This window comes from Manis javanica, chromosome 10 (assembly GCF_040802235.1).
Source record: "Manis javanica isolate MJ-LG chromosome 10, MJ_LKY, whole genome shotgun sequence".
In the NCBI taxonomy this organism is placed as follows: domain Eukaryota; kingdom Metazoa; phylum Chordata; class Mammalia; order Pholidota; family Manidae; genus Manis; species Manis javanica.
In genome coordinates, this window is record NC_133165.1 from 46,752,877 (window position 1) to 46,776,870 (window position 23,994).

Genomic DNA, 23,994 nt, shown 5'->3' on the forward strand with positions numbered 1-23,994 from the left:
TTGAACACTAAACATAAAGGTCAAGGGCAGGAGCGCAATGTCCAAAAAGCCTGCACATACAGGATTTCACCCTGCTCTCTGCTCCAGTGGCAATAATTAGTCAAGTCAGTGAGGAAGCTAAAATCGAAAGTTCCCTCAGGGGGCCAGCAAGACTGGTTGTCCAAGGGATACTGAGGCCAGGCCTGAGAGCAAAGAAAGACCAACTTCCATTTGTGAACTTCCCAAATATAGAGTAGCCAAATTAGAAATGAGACACTGCAGTGGGGTCTGAGCCTCTGCTTTCCAGGGCTGGTTCCTCATGTCTGTGCCACTCCCCAACTAATCCCACTGAGAGGAGCGCCCAGCGTGCCAAGCTCACCAAGTCAGGGGAGACGGCCTGGGAGCCTGGATGAGGGACGTCTCCTACACTGCAGGGCCAGGGGCGGGTATCCCAGATGCCGCAGCCGATGGGCTGGTTGCCCAAGGGCTGGATGCCCCAACCTGGACGTAGCTACGATTTAGGAAGGGTAGAAACGGATTTAGGAAGGGAAACAGACCCGGGGGTACTGAGGGACTCACAGGAAAACAGTCCATGCAGCGGAGAGCAGGCTGAGGTCCCGGGTTGGGGAAGGAGGGGGCAGGGCTGCTGATGGCCGGTCGGGGCACTGCGCTCATGCTTTTTCCTGGGTTTTTTCTGCACCAAATGTAAGATAAATTCTAACCGAAATAAGCAGGCGACAAGAGACAATAAAGGACCAGGCAGTTTATTTGAGCGCAATCCATGGCGATGTTCCCCAGTCTGGCTAGTCACAGGCTGGGGAAGTCACACTCAGCAGGGCAGGCAGCGGCAGCGAGTTTTTAAAGAAGGTAGGGGGAGGCAGAGCTTAGCTTTACAGCGGTGTGAGGATTGGCTAGCTTAAGGCACATTTTTCAGGTTGGGAGGGGGCACCAGCCGGGGACTTTGGCACCTCATCAGTGTCCCAAGTGCTCACCCCTCCTCCCTCCGGTGCCTCCAACCTTACAAGTATTACCTGGGAACTTGTTAGAAATATGAATTAGGTCCCACCTGGACCTACTAAATTAGAAATGCAGAGTGGGGTTTGGCTGGCAAACCTGTTTTAACAGGCCCTTCAGGTGATTCTGGTTGACAGTGGAATTTGAAAGCCAGTGGTTACACAGATTTGCTGCAGTCTACGCATTAGGCACACCGTGTAGGGCTCAACTTCTGCTGCATGGAATTGTATCCTTCTGATTTCTTAAAATTAGCACTTTCAAAAGGAAAGCGGGTTGGAGGCTGGGACTAGGAACCCACCACATCTTTTGCCCTCTCAAAACCTGTGCAGCTGCTGTTCCTTGGGCGTTGAGCACGCTGCCTATTAACTTTATCTTCAGGTCTCAGTTTACATTTCCATCCCTCCTTTCCATATTTTCTCTCAGTTCGCTGCGTGTTTGCTGCGTTTGTTAAACTCAGAGCACTCTTCGGTTCTTACAATTAATTTATTCATTTGTGCTGTATTTGTTCTTTATCTGCCTCCTCTAGGGCAGAGACTATAGCAGTCTTGGTTATTGCCCTAGTCCTAACACCACAGCAGTGCCAGGGCCATACATTGCAAGGCTAAAACGTGCGTGGACTGAAAGAATGTAAGCTCCGCAGAGGCAGAGGTTGCGTGCTGCCTATTTCCAGCCGTTGCTTGGCGCGTAGAAGGCGCACCGTAAAGATCTGCGAATGAATGGGCAGACGAAGCGAAAGAGAAACCGCCCCTTTACTAATACGGCAGGCCCGGCGCCTTTTATCAACATGGCGGCCACGACTGACGGCAGGCGCGGGGCGGGGCCAGGCGGCAGCCGTCAGGTACGGCCCCGCCCCGTGTCCCCCCTCCGTCCTCCCTCCGCCGCTCGATTCCGGATTGGTCCGGTTCCCGCGCCACAGCCCAGCGGCCGCGCCGTGGGGCCGCGCCGGGCGCTCGCCACTTCCGGCGCGTTGGGGCTGTTGGTCGGTGCTGGCCGTGCGGCGCGAGCGGTTGGCTTCAGGGCAGGCACGCGCAGGGATGCTCTGGGGGGCGGTGGCGGCGGCTGTGTGGGCTGAGCCGAAGAGGACAGCGCGGGCCCCTGGGCCTCTCCTCTGAGCCGGCCGCCCGGGCTGTGCCGCTGAGGCCCCTTCAGCCTCCGCCCCTTCAGCCTCGGGGCCGGGCCCACCGCCGCTTCTGAACGGAGGCCGGGGAGCCCCTGCCTGGGCCCGGAGCCTCCCCTCGGGGGTCGGGCCTGGGCGGGGGCCCCCCGAGTCGCTGCTCTCCTCGCTGGCCTCCTCCCCCATTTCCTGCTTTTTCAATTTGCCTGGGGAGGGACGGGTGCGTCTGGATGAATTGTTCCGGGGGTCCCCGATGAGGCGGGCCGGGGGGCCCAGCTCTTTTTAGAGGGTCCCTGCGGGGCCCGGGTGGGGAAGCGGTTGTCTTTGCATGGTCGGGGACTTCCCGAGCCTGCTGGGACCATGACCTGACCCGTGTGAGCGGGACGTGTCCGAAACCCGAAAGCCAGCTCACCTGAGCCGCCCTCTTCCCCCGCCAGCATGGTAAGTCGGGTCTGAGCTTCTTCCCTCCCTGGGTGCCCGACGCCTGGGACTGCTGAGCAATCGCTTCTCCCCGGGATGGGGAGAGGCGCGTGCTGAGCCGGACAGTGACACATGCGTGCAGGGTTTGCAGCTCCAGCTCTGCGCTCCCATCCCCTCAGGGATGTCGCTGGACTGGGAGAGACCTGGAGGCGCAACCCTTGCATCTGGTGTTGGCCTCTTACAATGTAGCTGGTCATGATAGGAGCAATCATCTATTTATTGAGGGCCATTTATTTATGTGCCAGGGCCTGTGCTAAGTGACTGTTTAATTACCACATGAGCCCTCTTCTGAAGTAGGGAGACTGCGGCACAGTGTTGCTGATTACTCAGCTCAGGGTCACTCTTAAGGGACAGTGACATGATCTGAACCTAGGAAGTTGTACTTAAACGCTCCTGTTAGATATAACACACAGAGCTGGACAGGGTCTTGCTATAGGTTTATATATGGGGAGACCAAAGCTTTGTGATTTGCAGAGGTGCTTACCTAGATAATAATAGCAAAGTCAGGAACAGTGTTATTCTTTTGACACTCAGTCCGCTACATGCTGTGGCCTTTTCCCTGTTGGTGCCTGCAAAACTTCATCCTTCCAGATGCAGCTCAGAAGCCGCCTACTTTGAAGATACTTCTACATTTTTCAGACCCATGGACATTCTCAGTACTCCTTGTAGGTTGTGTACTCATATCTATTCATTAAGCATTTGTCTTTTTGTTTTTGTAATTGTTTCTGAACTTTGTGTACTGCAGTAGGTTCAGATCATCTCAAAGAAGAGATTGTCTGAACCTTTATCTGCCCCAGTTCCTGGCACATAGTAAGTCCATTGGGAGTGGTTGATGGCCCAGCCTGTGTTTGAACACCTCCAGTGACAGAAGTGTTCTTAAGGCTGCCCATTTTCCCCTGCTGATTTAGGGCTTTTAGCAGAGGAAGGGACACAGTGATGTGTTCTGTGATACAGGTGTTCAGGCCTGTGGGTTGTGTGTCGGTTCCAAGGCATAGCCCTTGTCTCCACAGGGTTTAACAACAGTGGGATAAAATACACTTAATACTGAGCAGCATCGTATAGTAGATACTTTATGTAGTTTCATGGCAGATCAGTTAAACTCTCTGAGTTCCAATTTCCTCATCCATAAAATATGGAAATAGGAATTTTCTAATAAATAATCCAAAGGTATGAGGTACAACAGTGAGTGATAAAAGTAGTACCCCTTCATTTATTCTTTCAGTGGATTTTGTTTTTATTTTTAAGTTGGAAATACACATACAATCTACCATGTTAGCCATTTTTTTAAGTGTACAATTCAGTAGCATTATGTACGTTCACATTGCTGTGTAGCCATCCCTGGAACATTTTTTGGTCTTGCAAAACTGAAACTGCCCATTAAACAGTAATTCCCATTCCGTTCACCCCTTGTCCCCTGTCTGCCACCATTCTACTTTTTGACTCTGAATTTGACTGCTCTTGAGACCTCATGTAAGTGGAATCATACAGTATTTGTCTTTTTTGGAGTTGACTTATTTCGTGTTCTCAAGGTTCATCCATGTTGTAGCATGTGTCAGAATTTCCTTTTTAAGAATGGAAAATGTTCCATTGTGTGTCTGTACCCCATTTTGTTTATCCATTCATCGGTTGATGGACCCCTGGGTTACTTCCACCTTTTTGGCTACTGTGAGTAATGCTGCTGTGAACATGTGTGTACAAATCTTTCAATGAATTTTAAGTAGCCATAAGCCAGGTTCTAGGGAATGTCAGGTGATAGAATCCTTGGACAGAATTTTATTGGTTATTGACCTAAGCTAGCCAAGCACCCTTGTATGCAGGTTTCATTTTATTGGCAATCATGAAAGCATTATGGAAATGACCACGTTTGAGCAATTAGTTGTAAAGTATTAACTTCATGATGACTCTATATGTTATTTTCTGATGTTTTGAATCAAGATTTTTATAAGAAAATACCTCACATATTTAAGCACAGAGCACGTGGCCACAGTGGATGTGAGGTCAGTAGGACCGTCTGATCATTTCCTTTAGGTGTCACCGACACTAGGGGTTCATCTGTAGGTATTCCAAGATCAGGAGTATGTGTGGGGCAGGCCTGGTACCTAAAACGCAAGGAAGCCATTGCCTTTGTGTCTTACAGGAGGAGGGTCTTTGCCTTGGGATCACAGCTCTTTATTTATTCCAAGAACTTTATTTATGCCAAGGTTAGTTGGCATGTATTTGAGCCTTTAAATATCTTCTTCTTTTGAAAACTTCAACTCCAGTGTGAAAATGGTGTATTATGACAAAATGACTATTTCTTAACTATTTGCCATAAGCTAGCTATTTTTCATTTATTCACTTTTCTTTTAGTCAGTCAGTATCAGTTAACCAGACCCAACCCTGTTAGGTTGCATTATTCTCATCACTACTGTAGGATACCTGCTTGACAAGTGGTGGTGGAGCTGGCATTTGGACCCAAGGTACTCTAGTCCAAAGTTGTCTTTGTAGCACAGATCTTCCTCTACTTAACAAGGAGGTTATCTGTCCCCATAACCCAATCATAAGTTGAAAATACTGTAAGTTATAGGATATCACAGCTTAGCCTACCTTACCTTAAACATCCTCAGAACACTTAGCCTAAAGTTGGGCAAAATCATCTAACACAAAGCCTGTTTTAGAATAAAATGTTGAGTACCTCATGTAATTTGTTGAATATTATACTGACAGTGAAAAACAGAATAGCTGTAAGTCTGTCAGTTGTTCACCCTCACGATTGTGTGGCTGGCTGACCAGGAGCTGCAGCTGCCCGGTTTCGTCCAGTGTAGTGCTAGTCCAGGAAAATGTCCAAATTCAAAACTGGGAAGGATGGTTTTCACTGAATGCATATGGCTTTTGTACCACCATAAAGTCAAAAAGTCATAGGTCCAGCCATCATGACCCAGGACTGACTGACTGTGCGCATGAGGAAGGTGACTGGAAGTGTCTTCCAACCACTTTTTGATTCTGAAATAGATAGCAGTGGGGTTGGGGAATATGAGTATTTCCTTTAAGCTGCCCTTCTAGGAGGAGGGATCTTGACTTGCAAATCTAGAATCAGTTAAAAAAAGATTTGTAGTTGCAGTAAGGAGTTACTACAACAGCCATATCCTAACTGCATTTGACTAAATTTTTAGTTGAATTCTCATGAGTTCTTAAGTGATGTAACATCTTAGAGGTTTCCACTGTTTCCCAGAAGTTACTTAATATTGAATGAGCTAGTGTTGCTTATTATGGAAATTTTGTGCAAATAGAGTTATTGCTTAAATTTGTTTTCTTTTAGTTGCTTGGAAAATTGCTTTGGTTACCAAGACTTATTTTTTTTGAATGTCATCTTCTGTGAGTGGTCTGTATAGTGGAGGCAAAATGAGGCAAAATGAGACCTTAAATTTGGCCACTCAGATACTGTGTCATTCACTTTATCAACAGTGTTGAATTAATTGTGCATCATGCCGTGGTGTCGGTGGGGACAGCGGGGGTGGGAGGAGGTATGAAAAAGCCTGGGTGGTGTAGGGAAGTGACAAAGAAAGGTTCAGCAGTGCTTAGAGGTTCTGTAGTCAGTCACAAAATTAGAGGTAGTCCAGGAGATAAGTTAAATATAAAGAAGTGACTTTAATAGCTTTTTTTAAGTGTATGTTTAATTAATTAATTAATCAATTATTTTATTAAGGTATTACTGATATACACTTATGAAGGTTTCACATGAAAAAATAATGTGTTTACTACATTCACCCCTGTTATTGTGTCCCCCCCATACCCCATTGTAGTCACTGCCATCAGTGTGGTAAGATGCCACAGTCACTATTTGCCTTCTCTTTGCTATACTGTCTTCTCCCTTATCCCCACCACCATGTGTGCCAAGCATAATACCCCTGAATCCCCTTCTACTTCCCTCTCCACCCCTCCCCTTTTGTAACTGCCAGTCCCTTCTTGGAGTCTGTGAGTCTGTTGCTGTTTTGTTCCTTCAGTTTTACTTCATTGTTATACTGCACAAATGAGGGATCATTTGGTACTTGTCTTTCTCTGCCTGGCTTATTTCACTGAGTATAATATCCTCCAGCTCCATCCATGTTGCTGCAAATTGTAGAATTTGTTTCTTTCTTATGGCTGAGTAGTATTCCATTGTGTATAAGTACCACATCTTTATCCATTCGTCTACTGATGGACACTTAGGTTGCTTCCATATCCTAGCTATTGTAAATAGTGCTGCAATAAACATAGGGGTGCATATGTCTTTGAATCTGAGAAGTTATATTCTTTGGGTAAATTCCTAGGAGTGGAATTCCCAGATCAAATGGTATTTCTATTTTTAGTTTTTTGAGGACCCTCCATATTGCTTTCCACAATGGTTGAATTAGCTTACATTCCCACCAGCAGTGTGGGAGGGTTCCCCTTTCTCCGCATCCTCACCGGCATTTGTTCTTATTCTTTCTACGGTGGCCATCCTAACTGCTGTTAGGTGATATCTCATTGTGGTTTTAATATCCATTTCCCTGATAATTAGCAGTGTGGAGCATCTTTTCATGTGCCTGTTGGCCATCTGAATTTCTTTTTTGCAGAATTGTCTGTTTATATCCTCTGCCCATTTTTTTAATCAGGTTATTTACTTTTTGGGTGTTGAGGTGTATGAGTTCTTTATATATTTTGGTTGTCAACCCCTTGCCAGATATGTCATTTACAAATATGTTCTCCCATACCGTAGGATGCCTTTTTGTTCTGTTGATGGTGTCCTTTGCTATACAGAAGCTTTTAAGTTTGATGTAGTCCCATGTGTTCATTTTTGCTTTGTTTCCCTTGCTTGAGGAGATGCATTCAGAAAAAAGTTGCTCATGTTTATATTTGGGAGATTTTTGCCTATGTTGTCTTCTAAGAGTTTTATGGTTTTATTACTTACATTCAGGTCTTTGATCCATTTTGAGTTTACATTGTGTATGGGGATAGACAATAATCCAGTTTCATTCTCTTGCATGTAGCTGTCCAGTTTTGCCAACACCATTTGTCGAAGAGGTTGTCATTTCTCCATTGTATGTCCATGGCTCCTTTATCATATATTAATTGACCTTATATACTTGGGTTTATATCTGGGCTCTCTAGTCTGTCCATTGGTCTATGGGTCTGTTCTTGCACCAGTACCAAATTGTCTTGATTACTGTGGCTTTTGTAGTAGAGCTTGAAATCAGGGAGCGTAATCCACCCAGCTTTATTCTTCTTTCTCAGGATTGCTTTGGCTATTCGGGGTCTTTTGTGCTTCCATATAAATTTTAGAATTATTTTCTCTAGTTCGTTGAAGAATGCTGTTGGTATTTTGATAGGAATTGCATTGAATCTGTAGATTGCTTTAGGCAGGATGACCATTTTGACAATATTAATTCTTCCTATTCATGAGCATGGGATGTGTTTCCATTTATTGATATCTTTAATTTCTCTTGTGAGTGTCTTGTAGTTTTCAGAGTATAGGTCTTTCACTTCCTCGCTTAGGTTTATTTCTGGGTATTTTAATCTTTTTGATGCAATTGTGAATGGAATTGTTTTCCTGATTACCTTCTAGTTCATTGTTAGTGTATAGGAAGAATGCAGCAGATTTCTGTGTATTAATTTTGTGTCCTGCAACTTTGCTGAATTCAGATATTAGATATAGTAGTTTTGGAATGGAGTCTTTAGGGTTTTTTATGTACAATATCATACCATATGCAGTGACAGTTTAACTTCTTTACCAATCTGGATGCCTTTTATTTCTTTGTGTTTGATTGCTGTGGCGAGGACCTCCAGAACTATGTTGAATAAAAGTGGAGAGAGTGGACATCCTTGTCTTGTTCCTGATCTTAAAGGAGCTTTTTAGTAGATTAGAACATGATGTAGTTCAAGTCATGAAATTACCTGGTAAAGTAAACAAAATAAAATCTATTGATAGGGTATAGATAACTAATTCTTGGTAGTAAGCCAAAACTTTTTTAGTGTACATTCATGAACTAATTTGACTTCTTGCATCAAGCTAATAATCCTAGGTACTGCGGATATGATATAATAATAGTTAAAATTTATAGGGCCTAGCATATGCCAGGCACTTTACATATACTAACTAATTTATTCTTCCATGCAATGCCAAGAGGTAGAGGCAATTTTTACTTCTCATTTTATAGATGAGAACATTTAAGTAGTGGAACTGGGATTCAAACCCAAGCAAGTCTGGCTCAAGAGTCAGTGATCTTCACTGTTAGACTTTTACCCCAAGAGGGGTGAAAACTGACTCTTGCCCTCTAGGAGTCAGTTTAGTGAGGCAGAAGGAGCATACAGTCTGATAATTGCAAGAGACTGATGAAGGATGATAGGAGAATGCATTGGTGCAAAGGTAACATATCTGAGGGAATTAGCCAAGGAGAGGGGTCAGGAAAGTTTCCCTAGGAGGAATATTTGAATCTTGAAGGATAAAGAAGAGTTTGCCAGTTGGACAAGGAAAAATAGGGCCTTCCAAATAAAAGTTGTTCGTATATAGTTAGGAAATTAGATATGTATCAGTAAAGATAATAGAAAATAATTGGTGTCAAGGGAGCATGAAGGAGGGAATTAACATTCATTGAGTGCCTAGGACATTTTGGGGCTTTATGTGCATACATGCAGCACACAAACATGTTGGTTTTTCTCGGAAATACCTTTACCCCTGCTTTCCCTGCCAGCTGCCGCCCCATTTCTGTGTTCTCTTTGCACCAAAACTCCAGGAAAGAGTGGTCTCTAATTCTTCATCCTCCATTCTCTGTTGAGCTCATTTGTCAAGTTCCATCCCCCCTTCCCCCCACCCCATTGCTAAATCCCATTGTTGGTTCTCATTCCTCATGAAACTTGGGAGCATTGGATAAGATGAACACTCCCTCTTCCACTCAGTCTCTCTTGGCTCCAGGACACTAAGGTGTGCTTTTGGTTTTCACCCTGTCTCACTGGATGTTTCTTCCTCATCTCACTGATCTTTGAACAACTGCCCTTGGCCTCCAGACCTAGTGAGCTCCCAGTCCAGACCTCTCTCCTCAGCTGCCTACTTGATATGCAGGCTTGTTTGTTAGGCTTGTCAAATGTAACATGTCTGGAACTCAACTCCTGACCTGCCCCTCTCAGTCTTTTCCCCAGCCTTCTCCACCTCAGTTGAGGGCAGCTCCATCCTTCCAGCTCCTTGTGCCAAAAACTGTAAGTCATCCTTGACCTTTCTTTCTCTCTCACCCCAAATCTGGCCTGTATCAGGAAAGGCAATTGTTTTCTACCTTTGAAATGTTGCCAAGATTTTATCACTAGTTCCTCCACTGCTACCACTCTAGTTCCGGCCTTCATCATCTCTTGCCTGGAGCATGACTTTGCTTCTAACTTTTTTAGTTTCTGACCCTGCCCTTTTATAAGCCATTTTCAACATGGTAGCCTCAGTGATCCTTTGCAATATCTAAGGCAGATTATGTCTGTGCTGTATTCCCATGGCTACTTTTCTTATTTAAAGGGAAGTCAAAAGCAGCCCAGAAGCTCTTCTCTGACTTACTGTTCCTTCCGTATTCAGGCTCTGGTTACATGATTAATTTGTCTTTTGCACTTTCCCCTTGGCTCACTCTTCAGCTACCCTGGGCTCCTTGCTGTTCCTTTCCCATGGCTTTGGCCTGGCTGTTGCCTCTGCTTGGACTGCACTTTCCCCTAGATATCTGCATGACTAACTTGACCTTCTTCAAGCCTTCTTAAGAGTCATCTTACCAATGAGGGCTAGCCTTACCTCCCTATTTAAAATTGTAATCCCATTCCAGACCTCCCATTTTTACTTCTTTTTGTAGCATTTATAATTTTTGAACATTTTACATACTCAGTGAAAGTCTGTCTTTATTTGTGAAAGTCTATCTTTTGTTCTCCCTTTCTGCTAAAATACTGACTTCGTAAAGCTAGGGATCTTTGCTTTGTTCACTCATGTATTCCATGTACAGTGGTCTAGAACAATACCTGGCATAATAGACAGTTAAAATTGTGGTAGGAAAGCTGTGGAGATCTTGAATTTTCAAAGGGGGCGTTAGAGAGAGGGAGTAAGCTAGGTTCCCTATGATGAACAGAACTTGCGGGGAAAGGATATTTCAGAGAAGGGTGAAACTAAATGTGTAATGTTAAGAAAACATTGAAGAGACTGGTTTGGCCATTGTGGAGGTTTCTGTTTAGTAGTTGGAGAGAAAACTATATAGGTAGTTTATGGCTATATTAAAGAGGGCCTCCGATACTGGGAATTTGACTTTCTCTGTCGTCTGGTTTTTGCTTGAAGGAAAATTGATCCGTTTACTATGTGTAGGGTAGTTTGGTATGAGAAATCAGATATGACACCGTGCCTGTATGGATGTGACAAAGGCCTGTTCTTGGGTATAGAATTAGAGTGGAGAGGAAGACTTGAAAAAACTGATTCCAGATTCAAGGGATGAAGAAGAGGGAAAAGGTCAAGTTGATTTTGGAAGCCTCTAGATTGGTGTTTGGGAATAGTGGGAAATTTTAGTTAATTGGTGACTTTTGATTTGGTGGGAATGGAAGAGATAACAGGTGAAAGAACCGACAGAAAGATGATAGGGGCCGGCCATGTGCTGCTACGACGGGGATTTGGCTCTGCCTACTGACAGGTAGTGGGCAGTCGCAGCTATGCTGAGATGAAGGTAATTGGCATTTCTCAGGATAAGGATCTTGACAATTTTAGGTAGTTGGATTGTGACATACATGTCCAAGGCAAGGAAGATGTACCAGCACAGACTGGGGTGAAAAGGATGGAATTTCTGAATGTGTAGCAGCTACTCTTCTCTCTACTTTTTTCACCCTGCCTCCCCTCTTTCACTTCCACTGGTGGTGCATTCTACAACCCGTTGCAGACAGACTTTTGTCTTTACCACTTTCAAGATGACCTGTAACCTGTGTGCTCTGAACCCATATAAATAGCCTCTTTTCACTCCTTATACCATCTGACTTTGCCTTTTGGCCTTTGGCAATCCCTGGACTCCTTTTCTTTTCCTGAAACACCTTTTTTCTTGGCTCCCTTGGCTTCTGTAATATTACTCTCTTGGTTCAGTCTCCCTAAATCATCTTTTTCATTGCTTCAGTTTTGACCAGTGAGAACTCAGCCTTGCTCTCTAGCCTTGGAATCCACCTGAGTGTCCTGTAGACTTCAGACGAAACATTTCTAAACCAAATCCATGTCTTCCCCTCAGGTTTGCGCCTCCTCCCCCATGCCCAAGTTCTGTTAATGATCTTACTGGGCATTCAGGTGGTAAGCCTGAGCCATCTTTAACTTCTCTTCACCTGCTATCCCCACTTGTAGACCTGTTGATGCTTCTGCTTCTTACTTGTGTCCTGAAGTTGGCCTTTTCCTCCATTCTCTCCACTTTGATCAGGCCATTGTTTCTTGCTTTCACTGTTGTCTTGACAGCTTCCAGGTACTTTCTCCACCTGCTCGTCTTCTCTGTTCCTGTCAGAGTCATCTCGTGGAGCTCAGATGTGATCATGTCACCCCAAATCATTTGGAGCACAGGATCCCCACTGTTGTCACAGACCCACACTTTTATTATGGCAAAGTAGTGGAAAGAGCACAGGCCCTGAATTTCACAATTTCCCTTAATTTTAGACCTTTCAGTAAGCTTGAAGATGGTTTATTAAATGTTTAGAATGATTTATTTGGAATTCCTTTTAAAGACTTCCAAATTCTACCTTGTTCTTTAGCCACAACAAACCACTTGTCATTCTCAGAACACTGAGTATACTTAATACTTCTCCACTTTTGCTTGGCACTGTTCCCTCTGCTTGAATGTCCTTTTCTTCATTTTTTCAGGTGAGACCTTATCTACTGTTCCAGGGTCACCATAAACGTAACCTCTTTGAGGTTTTCTAGTCACTAGTTTAACATTTGTCATCTTTGATTATAATTAGGGTTTTCTTTTTTGACCTTTGTTATTTTGATTTTTCAGTTATTATTATAAAGGAATTACAAGACTATGTTCTTGTAGTGTCAAGCAGTTCAGAAATTTGAAATGCAAAATGTGAAACCCTTCCATCCCTGCCCGTCATCCCCACTCAGCCTTTCTCTTTAAGAGTCCATATCAGGGTGAATCTTCTCTTTGTATTTCTATCACCCAGTAAGCATTCAACAAATACTTGGGTAGTCAAAAGAGTCAGGTGTGAAAATAAATCCAAGAAGGTCCAGGTTGTCCCTTGAGGTTAGTAAGTGACAGTAGCAGTATTTGGAGAGAGTGGTAAGATTGAAATGGAGTGTGAGTATAGGAAACATCCTGTTTTTCCAAAATCTTGCAGCCTACAAGCTCAGATAATAGTATTTTTTCCCCTGGGCAGGTTGGAGGTGAGTAGTTGAAAGAGGGAGTGTTAGGGCACATGCTTGTGAAGATGGTATACTTGCTGGGAGGCTCCAGAAGCTAATGGCTGCTGGGAGAACTGCTGAGGGACAGTTGGGAGCAGTGGGTGAGGCGAAGGAGTTGTAGATACTGAAGAAATTGGCAGTGCAGAGAGGGGAAGGAGGTGAGGGAGGCTAATGGGTAGGGAGGAAGCGGGAATTCAGAGGGAGAAAAAGGTCTGTGCCCTTGTGTATACTGCGTGCAGGACCTCATTTAGTCTCTGAACAGCAATCCTGCAAGGTAAGTATTACCATCTGTTCCTATTTTATGGTTGAGGAAGATGAGAACATTTAGGCTCAGGGAGGGTAATGTCAATAGCTTGCCCAAAATTACATCCCTAGTTGATAAAGATGGGACTCAGATCTAAGGTGCTGACTCCATGGCCCATGTTTTTTGTGTAAGTCTAGGTTTCTTCTTAAGCCTATGCACATTTACATAGGCGTATTTACTTGAAATCAGTAGCCCAACTGGGTATATTGTCCCAGGAAAAATAGTACATAAAAGTCATCTAACCTTAAAACTTGGAAAATTCACATCATAGTAGAAAGGGTGAGATGGTAAAAGTTTGCTGATAACAAAACAGAAACTAGGTATCTCTGCATATCCTCTAATGTGAAAGCACAGAGAAAGTATGACTATTGAGGGCACAGTTGTAAGCTGGCCACATTAGGACAGCAGGTCGGTTGCTTGATTTCTTTCTGTGTGTTCTGTTCAGTTAAGTCATATTAAGTTTTGCCTGTGTAGTACTTAATTTACATTAGAGCAGCCTACTGTTCTGTCTCATCTCAGACTCCCTGAAAAGGCAAAGGTATTTTATGAACTAAATGTAGCTGGGAAATAAATAATTGGTTTCTAAATTGGCTAATAATCAGACCTAGAAAGATCATTTTTTAAAAAACTTCTTTAAATTTAGAGTAACAACTGTATAATTTTGTTTTTAATAAAAATGTGCTCATTAAAAGGCATCAAAATGTACAAAAAACATGATAAAGTCATCCTAAATGTTAACCATAAACTGATTTAACATTCCTTAAATCTTTGTATGTATGTATGTATGTATGTACATAAATTTGGAAAGGGGAATGGATACCTAAAATAAGTATTTACCAAAGAAGTGGATGTGCTGGTTTTGTGGCTCATGCTGGTTTTAGAATAAAAGAAAGATCAATTTACTGTTACTTGAATTAAAAATCACATATACTTGAAACATTTACATTCTCACAGGAAACTGTAAAATGAGTACAAAGAGTCCTATGTACCTTTCACCTCAAGTACCCCAATGGTGAAGTCTTATATAGCTGTGTGTAGTATCAATACTCAGTTTTCATCTTTTTAAAACCTGAATTCATTTATGTATGTATGGTTCTCTGCAGTTTATTCCTTGTATTGATCCATAGAACTACCACCACAATCAAGGTACAGAGCTGTTCATCACCACTAAAGAACTCCCACATGCCTGATACTCTTTGTGTTATTAGCCCCCTTCCCTTTCTCCTAGCAACCACTAACCTGTTCTTTATCTTCATAGTTTTGTAATGTTAAGAAAGGTGCATGCATGTAATCAGCATGTAACCTTTTGAGATTGACTTTTTTTCACTAAGCATAATGCCTTTGAGATCTCTCTATCTCACTTGAATAGAACAGAAAAAAGAGACAAGTGAAACTGAAAAAGTAGTTGTCACATTTAAAAGAAATCTTTGCTTAATTATTAGCTCTTGATAAATCTCTCATAGGTCAAGGAAAAAGATAATGAAAAATATTAGAAGGCATTTTTTATAAATACCTTCTAATATTTTAGTTCTAGGCAGTATCAGTGAAGTTCCTAACAGGAAAATAAGAGAAGTTACACTTCTCCCACTTTCCTTTCCTCACTTTTGATGCCATTTTACTTTCCTAGGGTCCTTAGAGCATTTATAGTCCACCCTATAATTGTAATTCCTTCAGTATTCAGTTTATATTTAAAGGGATTCAGTGTTCCCTACTGGCTCTTTTAAAGATGACCTTTCCATATCTGAATTCTTTGATTCATCTTCCTGTTGGCTAGATTTTATTGTCATTTTTTAAAAACGGTGCCTTATTTGGTGAATTTAGACCGTTTGCCTTTATGTTGGGAGAACATGTTGGCTAGGTATAAAATTCTTGGGTTGCACCCTTCACTCAGAGCCTGTAGACATCGTTCCACTGTCTGGGATTGACTGTTTTGTTGACTCTTTAAAATCTATTTAACATTGATTAGCTCATCTTTTCTTCCCAAAGGAGTTCATGGTTGCTATAGTCCCGTCTTATTTCATGTTTGAAAATGTCTGTTGTCCTTATCCATAAATGGTGACCCGACTGGATATAATACCCAGGGGTCATACTTTCTTTTTCTAGGCATCTGTAAATATTTCTACATTGTTTTCTGCCATTGGTATGTGGAAAAGCCTGGTTAGCCTAATTCATATAATACATTGTCTTTACCCCAGTGAGAGATAACTTGCCTTTTTTGCATGGTTGTTGGAAGAAATCTATATTGCTGAAGTTCAGTAACTCAATTAGGATATCTTTTAGTGTTTGTCATTCTTTAATCATTTTACTTTGGGACATGGTATGCCTGCTTAATGTATTTATCTGGTTCCCTAATGTTGATTATGTTGGATTTCTCATGTTTGCTCCTAAAACCATTAGTACTCCAATAAACACATTGAATATATCTTTGCTCACTTTATGAGACTGTAGGATAAATTTCTAGTTGTGCATTTGTGGAGCAAACAGTTAAGTGCTTTAAAAAGTTCTGGTAAATAAGTGGTATTCCTGCAAAAAGATTTTATCAGTTTAAACTCTCACTATTGGCATGGTTCCTGTTTCCCCACCATCTGGCTAACACCATTAAAACTTTTTAATGTGAAAGGTGAAAATGGCACCTCAGGAATTACATATATAGTCCTTTAGTTACTAGTGAAGTGGGACATCTTTTGAGATTTGATTGCCATATGTATTTTTTCCTGTGTGAGTAGACCATTCCTGAGCTCCTGATCTTCCTACATTTTTTCTGTTGTTAGCCAACAGATTTATTTTTTTATTTTTATTTTATTTATTTATTTATTTATTTTTGAGAGGGCATCTCATATTTATTGATCAAATGGTTGTTAACAACAATAAATTTCAGTATAGGGGGGTCAATGCTCAATGTACAATCATTAATCCATCTCAAGCCTAACTCTCGTCAGTCTCCAATCTTCTGAAGCATAACGAACAAGTTTTTACATGGTGAACGAACAACAAATTTTTTTTAATGTAATTTGGCTGTATAATTTTAGAATGTTGATAAAATGACATTTGGAAAGGCTTGCATATTTGATTGATGAATATCCTGCCAGTGATTTTTTTCAGAATAAGAACACTAACATTTTATGTGTACTAATTTTGTGGACTTGAATAATGATTGTCTTAGTGATGGGATTATATAATTTGATAGTTTTATAAACCATCATACATTTACCTTTTGTCTGGTGATCCATGTAAACTAAGACATATATTCCTGTCCACTTGGTTTCATGTTTACTTGTCATAACATAATGTATGAGCAGGTTTAATTTTAGGAGAGCATTTCCATTGCCAGAAAGTTGCAGAGCTCACCTTGGTGCAGTGATTTTTCTGGTAGTCATTTGTTGCTGGTACTGTTATTTAGGTTTATGAACTAGTGTGAATTAGAATGTTGAAGGGTATATGAAGTAAGTTGTAGGAGAGTTTATCAATCATGCTTAGGGTTTATTTTCTACTGAAAGTCTTTAAGGACAGAGCAAGCCTCCAAGACAAAGGAGGGCATTTGCCTTGGGAGTTATAGATCATAGCAGCTCTGTAAACCTGAAATTCCTTAAAAATCTTGGGTTGTACTTGTTTAAAAATCAATGTATATTCCTCTTCCTTCCCGTACACCTCCATTGTTCATAAGCAAAATTAAAGATCCAGGCACATATGTTATGCTGTGTTTGAGGAGCACCATGTGGCCTTCATCTCATTTTACTGTGGGGGGCGGAGAATGACTGGTTTCCAGAGCTCTGTGGATAGACTGACTTTACTAAGAAGGGCTGAAAAATCGCATCCTGGTGTAACTGTAAAGGAGACTTCTTAGGAAGACAACAACTTAAAGTCTTTTGAAAAGACCTCAAAGAAATACAAAAAAAAAAAAAGAATCCCCTTTTTTACTTCAATTGTGAACAGATTGAAAGTGAAAGAACTTTGAATTGAAAGCTTTTATTGACATACTCAGTAGACCCTTGATGTTCAACACTTGTGTTTTTGATTGCCAGTAGCCTTCAGAGCCTTTGCTAAATCGTTTATTATTTTAAAAAGATATGGCTTGGAGTGCCTTCAGGTGTCTGGAGTAAGTCACTTAGCTGGCTGGTGAGTGGGCCCAGCCGACCCAGCACAGTGCAGCCTGGAGGTTCTTTACTCTTGAGGGTTATAACTTGGGAGTTATGAAAAGTCTTCACTACTTTATGGAAGATAATCTGCCAAGATATTAAACTAGTAGACTTGGTGATACAAATGAAAAGATATGAGGAAGTTAAGCTTCTTAGTTAGGAAATAGAAGTTGTGCATAAACAAAGGGTAGAATGCTAAAATTTGTTGTCTTGAATTCACTGAACTGTAGGTGAAAGAAAGGAAAGCATTCCTAATACTGGGTGAGGGGTGGGCTGTTGCAAATACTGCTGATTATTTAGAGGAAGTTGAAAGGACACTTAACTTATGGTATGAGTCTATGCATTAGGATATGTGTAATTTGTAATTCTTTACTTGAAATGGAAAGTCAGGAGCTAGAGGTAGCATTGTTGGTGAATTCGGAAGTCTGCTTGCAACACAGTTGTTAAATAATTGGGAATTCATCTGGTCTACAGCTATGGAATAAAGGAAGGAAAAAGGTGAATAGACGTTCTAGAAGGTTATAACTCCTGGAATTTTCTAACCCTGGATGAGGAAATGTGTATATCTGCAGAAGGTTACAGTGCTGGGGGGTAAGTCCAGAAATAGACCTTGTAAAATGTACAACTGTACTTAAAGAAGCCTGGCCAAATTTTATCAGGGAAGGCTTCCCAAAGGAGGTGACAGCTGAGCTGGGTTTTAAAGAAGTAGGAAGTCACTAAGCAAAGAATTTGGGGCCTGAGGTGGGATTTTGGGCAGATGGATCCACAGATAATCCATGGAAGAGTGAAAAACTCAGTGTCTTTAAGTCAGTTCATGAGGATGAAAACTGAGATGCATCTAGTAGACTGCACAGGTGATTTCTTTGAAGGGAACTACTCCAGGGAAGGCTTTTATTGTTTTTTTTTAATTAAGGTATCATTGATATCAATCCTCTGAAGGTTTCACATGAGCCACACTGTGGTTTCAGCACTGACCCACCCATATTATGAAGTCCCCCTCCACCCCATTGCAATCACTGTCAGCATAATAAGATGCTATAGAGTCATTATTTGTCTTCTCCATACTGTACTGCCTTCCCTGTGACCTACCTATATTGTGAGTGTTAATTATAATGTCCCTTAACCCTCTTCTCTCTTCCTTCCCATCCCCCTCCCCAACTCCTTTTAAGTAACCACAGTCCCTTCTTGGAGTCTGTGAGTCTGCTGCTGTTTTATTCCTTCTGTTCTGCTTTGTTGTTATACTCCACAAATGAGTGAAATCATTTAGTACTTGTCTTTCTCTGCCTGGCTTATTTCACTGAGCATAATATTCTCTAGCTCCATCCATGTTGTTGCAAATGGTAGGATTTGTTTTCTTTTTATGGCTGAATAATATTCTATTGTGTATATGTACCACATCTTTATCCATTCATCTGTTGATAGACACTTAGGTTGGGAAGGCTTTTATTTAATTCATGAGGAAAGGAGCTATGTGATTTACTATTGTCCAGGAACATTCTGCATCCTGTTTTTAGAGAAAGACAAATGAAGTGATCTATCAAAGGATTATTTAATGTAAACATATTTTGTGATAATTTTAGATTTGCAGAAGTGTTGGAAAAATAGTACAGGGCATTCATGTATACTCTTCTCCTATAAGGGATTTATTAAAAAAAAAAAAAAACAGAACAAACTCAAAAAGCAGCAGTAGCCAGCCTTCTAAGATTTGAGGCTACTGAGTGAGCTTAATCTCTACCATCTAGTTGTACCATTCATTCTAGTACTATTTGTCAGTTACAGTAGGGACTGATGCGATCACAAGATCTTTTTGGCTATCTCTTGATTTCACTTCGTTATTTTTTTTCTAATTGTAAAAAGTGTATTGAACTCTGTAGTCTATTTTAATAAATAAAAAATAGACAAGAAATTAACCACCATCTGATTCAACCTCTGATGAAGATTTTTGTTTTCTTCTAGTCTTTAACCTTATTTACTTTTTGAATGTGGTTGAGAGCATACTGTAAATGCACTTTTTTCCTCTGCTTTTTCAATTCTAGTGTAAGTGGTTTTCCAAATCATTAAAAGCTTCATAAATATTTATAGTGACTGTATAATATTACATTGCATGGATTCTTGGGCAGATAGATTGTTCCATTTTTTTGCCATTGTAAATAATATGTGATTAATGTTTTTGCAAAAAGCTTTTTCTGTGTTTCAGAAAATTGCCTTAGGCTATTTCTCAGAAGGGCCCAAGGGTGTGAAGATTTTAAAAAATAAATCTTGTATCTTAAAATAGTTTTAGATTTCATACGAACTTTCTAAGATACATCATCAGCTATTTTCCCGGAAAAGTTGTACTAGTTTATTCTGCCCACCAGCTGTAGATAAATATATTCATGAACATTGGGTACTCCTGAGAAAATTGTTGCAAAAAAAATATGTTAAAAATGTTTTTTTGTTGTTCCTCAATATCTTTTTTGGTAGGAAATCACAAAGTTAGATTTTATTTTGGTCTCTTTATAGGAGACGACAGATTATTTACTGTTTCTTAAGTATCCTTTATTCTTTAATGTATCAGAAAATGGTGCCTTAATATTTTTTCCCACAATCTTAAGGGGTTTTTTGGTAAAATACATGACTTAACCATTTTAAAGTGTATAGTCTCAGTGACGTAAAAGTCCATTCACCATGTTGTGCAACCATCACCACTCTCTAGTTCCAGAGCTTTTACATGACTCCAAAGGAAACCCCATACCTACTAACAGTCACTTCCCATTTCTCCTTCCACCATCCCCTGACAATCACAAATCTGTTTTCTGTTTCGTGGTATGCTTATTCTGAATATTTCGTATAAATGGAATCATACAATATATGGCCTCTCAATATATTTTAAAGCAGAAAAAAAGATGAATTAAAGTTTGAATTGAATCTGTGTATCATAGTTTGAAAATTAACAGTTTGTTAATGGCAACAGTCTTTAATTCACCATATTGAGTTTGTCATGATGCCCCATTGCTAGGTTATGGTTGTTAGTGGACAGAAGGATACAGGCCTTGGGGTGGGATGGACCCTAAAATAGGGACAAAGGTGGGAAAGTATTGTGCTTGGAGAGTGCAAGCCCATGAAATGGCAGTGCTGCTCCATTAACCTTTACAGCAGCATGGTTTGGAGAACATTCAGGTTAAGTGCTTCCTTCTGTGTCATCAAAAAATAGCAACTGCAACTGAAAAAATAGCCAGCCTAAAAACTAATGAATGTTTGTGACAGTATCTAATACACAAGGCCTCAGGAAATATATGAATTTTTGCTTATAAGTAAGAGTGATATTGGGGACAACAAAGACAACCAGAAAGAGGTTCAGGGGCATCTGTTTCTCAGTGTTTGACATCTTTACTGGGAGTTCTGGGTGGTGGGGAAGTATTGGGTTTCTGAATCAGTGGTTTTCATTTTTCAGGTAGAATTTTTTTCCCAAAACGGGAATGGGGTCTTAAGAATTTGATCAGAACCCATTGAGATGGAATGCTTGGTATAGATGGAGGATTTTATTTGTTCAATCAAATATAGCTTCCATGATACATTCTTAGGTGCGCAAGTCAGTGTCTTGTTTGGATTAATCTGTTAGTCATTTCCCCAGAACCTGATCTCTGTGGGTTGGGTGAATGTGAATCAGCAAAGCTAAGATCAGAGCTTGGATCAGGGATACCTCAATCCCCAAGTAGGTGTGGCCTGACTCATTTTATTTGAACAGTTTATGAGCACGAGTTTGGAGCCTGGGTTTAAATCATGGCTCTGCCACTTACCTAAATGTGTGGCCTGGGACAAGTTACTTAATCTGCCTGGGCCTCAGTTTTCTCATCTGTGTAGTGGGATTATTACAGTGATTAAAGGGGTTAATGACGACTGATACGTACTAAGTGCCAAGTAAATGTTAGCCTTTTAAGTTATCACCATAGAGTAACTAGTTTACAGCCTCACTTAATATACAAGGCAAATAGTTCCTGCAACAGTTACGAAGTGTGTACTCTATGCTAGACCCTGCGAGATAAATAGGAAGTAGTCTGCCTGTGCACTCATAGGCTGTTAGGGAAACCTGCACATTAGTAAGTAATTTCTTTTATCCCTTGTTTTCTCATTTCTTTTTTTTTATTTTGAAAAAATGAATATTATACAAAATTTAAATGATATGAAAATGTACAGAGAAAAGTAAGCCTCTTGCCTTTCCTGTCCCCAGAACCTCATTCCCTTCTCTAGAGGCAACCACCATTACCAGTTTAAAAAAAAGTGTCTATATATGTATAGTATATATATATGTTTTTCCATATTCCCCACTTTGCCTCCACAAATGGGTCACATACTAAATACGCTGCCCACTGTGCCTTTATATTGAAGGTAGTCCCTTGTATACATATGTATAGAGCTTCTTCACTGTTTTTCATAATTGCATAGTATTCCACCATGTGGATGTACCTTCTTTAACCAGTCTTGCTTTTATGTAAATTTAGGTTGTTCCCAATCTTTTGTTTTACAGCACTGACAAAAAGATTCTTTTACAAATACACTTCTGGAGGAAAAAGCAGCTAAAAATGTGCTTGCTGGGTGAAGTTTGTGCATTTAAAATTTTTATAGATATTGCTAAATCATTTTATATTGCGGTGGCACTAATTTGTGCACTCCTTAGCACCGTAATGAGAGTGAAAGAGGTAATTTCAGTTCACTGTGTTCAGTGTAATGTTAGGAAGCCCAGAAAAATGACCTGCCCTGCTAGGGGAACTACAGTAGGCTTCACGGGGGTGGTGACATTTTCAAGGACTCTTAACACAGAGGTAGGGGTTTTCTAGGTAGAGAAGAGCATTCTAGTTAGAGGAAATGGCATGTGTGAAGACATGGAAATGTTACATGGAAGGAAAGTGAGAAATTGTATCTGGCCGAGGCACAGGATGTATGGGGAGACTGGATAAAGGAGAAGTGGGGATAGTGAAGCTCACGGGTGCAGGTCAGGGCCAGATGATGCAGTGATTTGATCACGCCTGATGGTCAGGTACCAAAAACCCTGGGTGGTGGTGAGGGGCTGGCAGTTGAAAGATACTTGAGAATTTACAAATCAGTCTTTTAGAAACTATTGATTACCTGGAGAAAACTTTCTAGACTTGATGTATCCTGAATCATAAAGTTGGAAGGGCTTTAGTGCATATGTATATTAACATGGGGGCTTCTGTGTTCTGCAGGGCCATAGGGTTTCTTGGAGATTTTCACATGTTGTATTTCGAAGTTAGATAGGCAATTTGGGTCCTCCTCCCTATCCCATTAATTAAGCAGAGGTTCTGATTGAGTCTGTTTTGTGTATTGGGATCCTATGCACTGTTTCTTACAAAAAGTGAAAAAACACCTTTTGCTGCTAAAGTCATAGATATAATCCCAAACCTTTATTGTCCCAAACAAATAAAGGCCTGGAGAATGTACGTGCCATTCTTCTTTGTAGTGCTTGTAGGTGATCTGTTGTAGGTGATCACGTTCATAAAAATGAAAGTGGAGACAGTTGACATTTGTTGGATTTTTTTGAGCATTTAGTTGACTTTGTGTGGTTTTTGCTTATTTGGTTTCTTCCCTTTTTTAAAGCTTACTGACTCAGCAGTGAAATATATAGTGAAATAGTTTTGCTCATTTATGATTAAGGGTGCCAAGGGATTTACATACATTATGTCATTTACTTTTCACAAGTGCCTGGTGAAGGGGATGTGCACTGTTGTCAGTTGATTTTGCAAGTGAAGAACATTGAGGCTCGAGGAGGTTAAGTATTTTGGTCAAGATCATGCAAATTTTAAGTGGTGAGGTCAGAAATCAGATGCAGAACTGAACTCTGGTTCACATGCTTCTTAGTTAAACTGGACAAAGTTATTTTAAGGCATTCCCAGGATAGGGAGTTGCCAGCCACCTGTGCGGTGGAGGGGCAGTGGTGAAATGGTGTGGAATTTCTAGTCTCTAGGAGAAGTAGAGCTGGGATATGGAGTGAATCAAAAGCAGCACTTTTTCTCTTTATTTCTGTGGATTTTCTCACCTGGCCTTGGTTGACTAGCTCACTGCACACCTGTGGGCAATACATGGCTGTTGAGAGTCTATATAAAGAGCTCGTCCAGTGCTCTGGGCACGACATGGTGGCAGGGCTGCAAGGCTGCAGGAGAGCAGAGCAGAGGCTGGAGTGGTCGCAGTGCCAAGGACAGAGGCCCAGAGGATGGCTGTGCAGTCAGAGGGGCCCAGAGGCAGAGACCGGCTTGCTGCACGCAGACTCACTCTGAATGAATGGGATTCTAGTGACTGACCTGACACCTGGAAATAAAGTTGGGTATAACCCTTTCACCCCAAGAACATTTTGCTGTCAATTTCTTTGGTCACATTGAATCCATAATGAACTTGCCCAAGGCTGAAACCCATTGGCAAGACAATTCCTTTTTCCCTATATTTTAGCAGGGTTGGTTGAGAATTATGGGAAGGGTGATAAATGCTCTTCTCTCAAACTAGTTGTGTTTGTTGGGTGGGGATTGGAGGATAATAGAAAACTGCACTAATATATAGTCAGTTGCTCATTTTGTAGGGATGCAGGGAATGTGAGCAAGGCCAA

At 41.1% G+C, this 23,994-nt stretch overlaps 1 protein-coding gene across 2 annotated transcripts in view; it reads left to right on the top strand.

Moving 5' to 3' along the window:
* Window positions 1–1,883: 1,883 nt before the first annotated feature.
* The window catches only part of XPO6 (exportin 6), a 118,437-nt gene continuing 96,326 nt past the window's right edge, over window positions 1,884–23,994 (top strand). For both annotated transcript variants that reach the window (XM_036992127.2, XM_073215361.1), the window contains exon 1: window positions 1,884–2,548. In XM_036992127.2, the coding sequence (XP_036848022.1) occupies window positions 2,546–2,548 (3 nt within the window). In that variant the 5' untranslated portion in view covers window positions 1,884–2,545. The remainder of the gene's footprint in view (window positions 2,549–23,994) is intronic.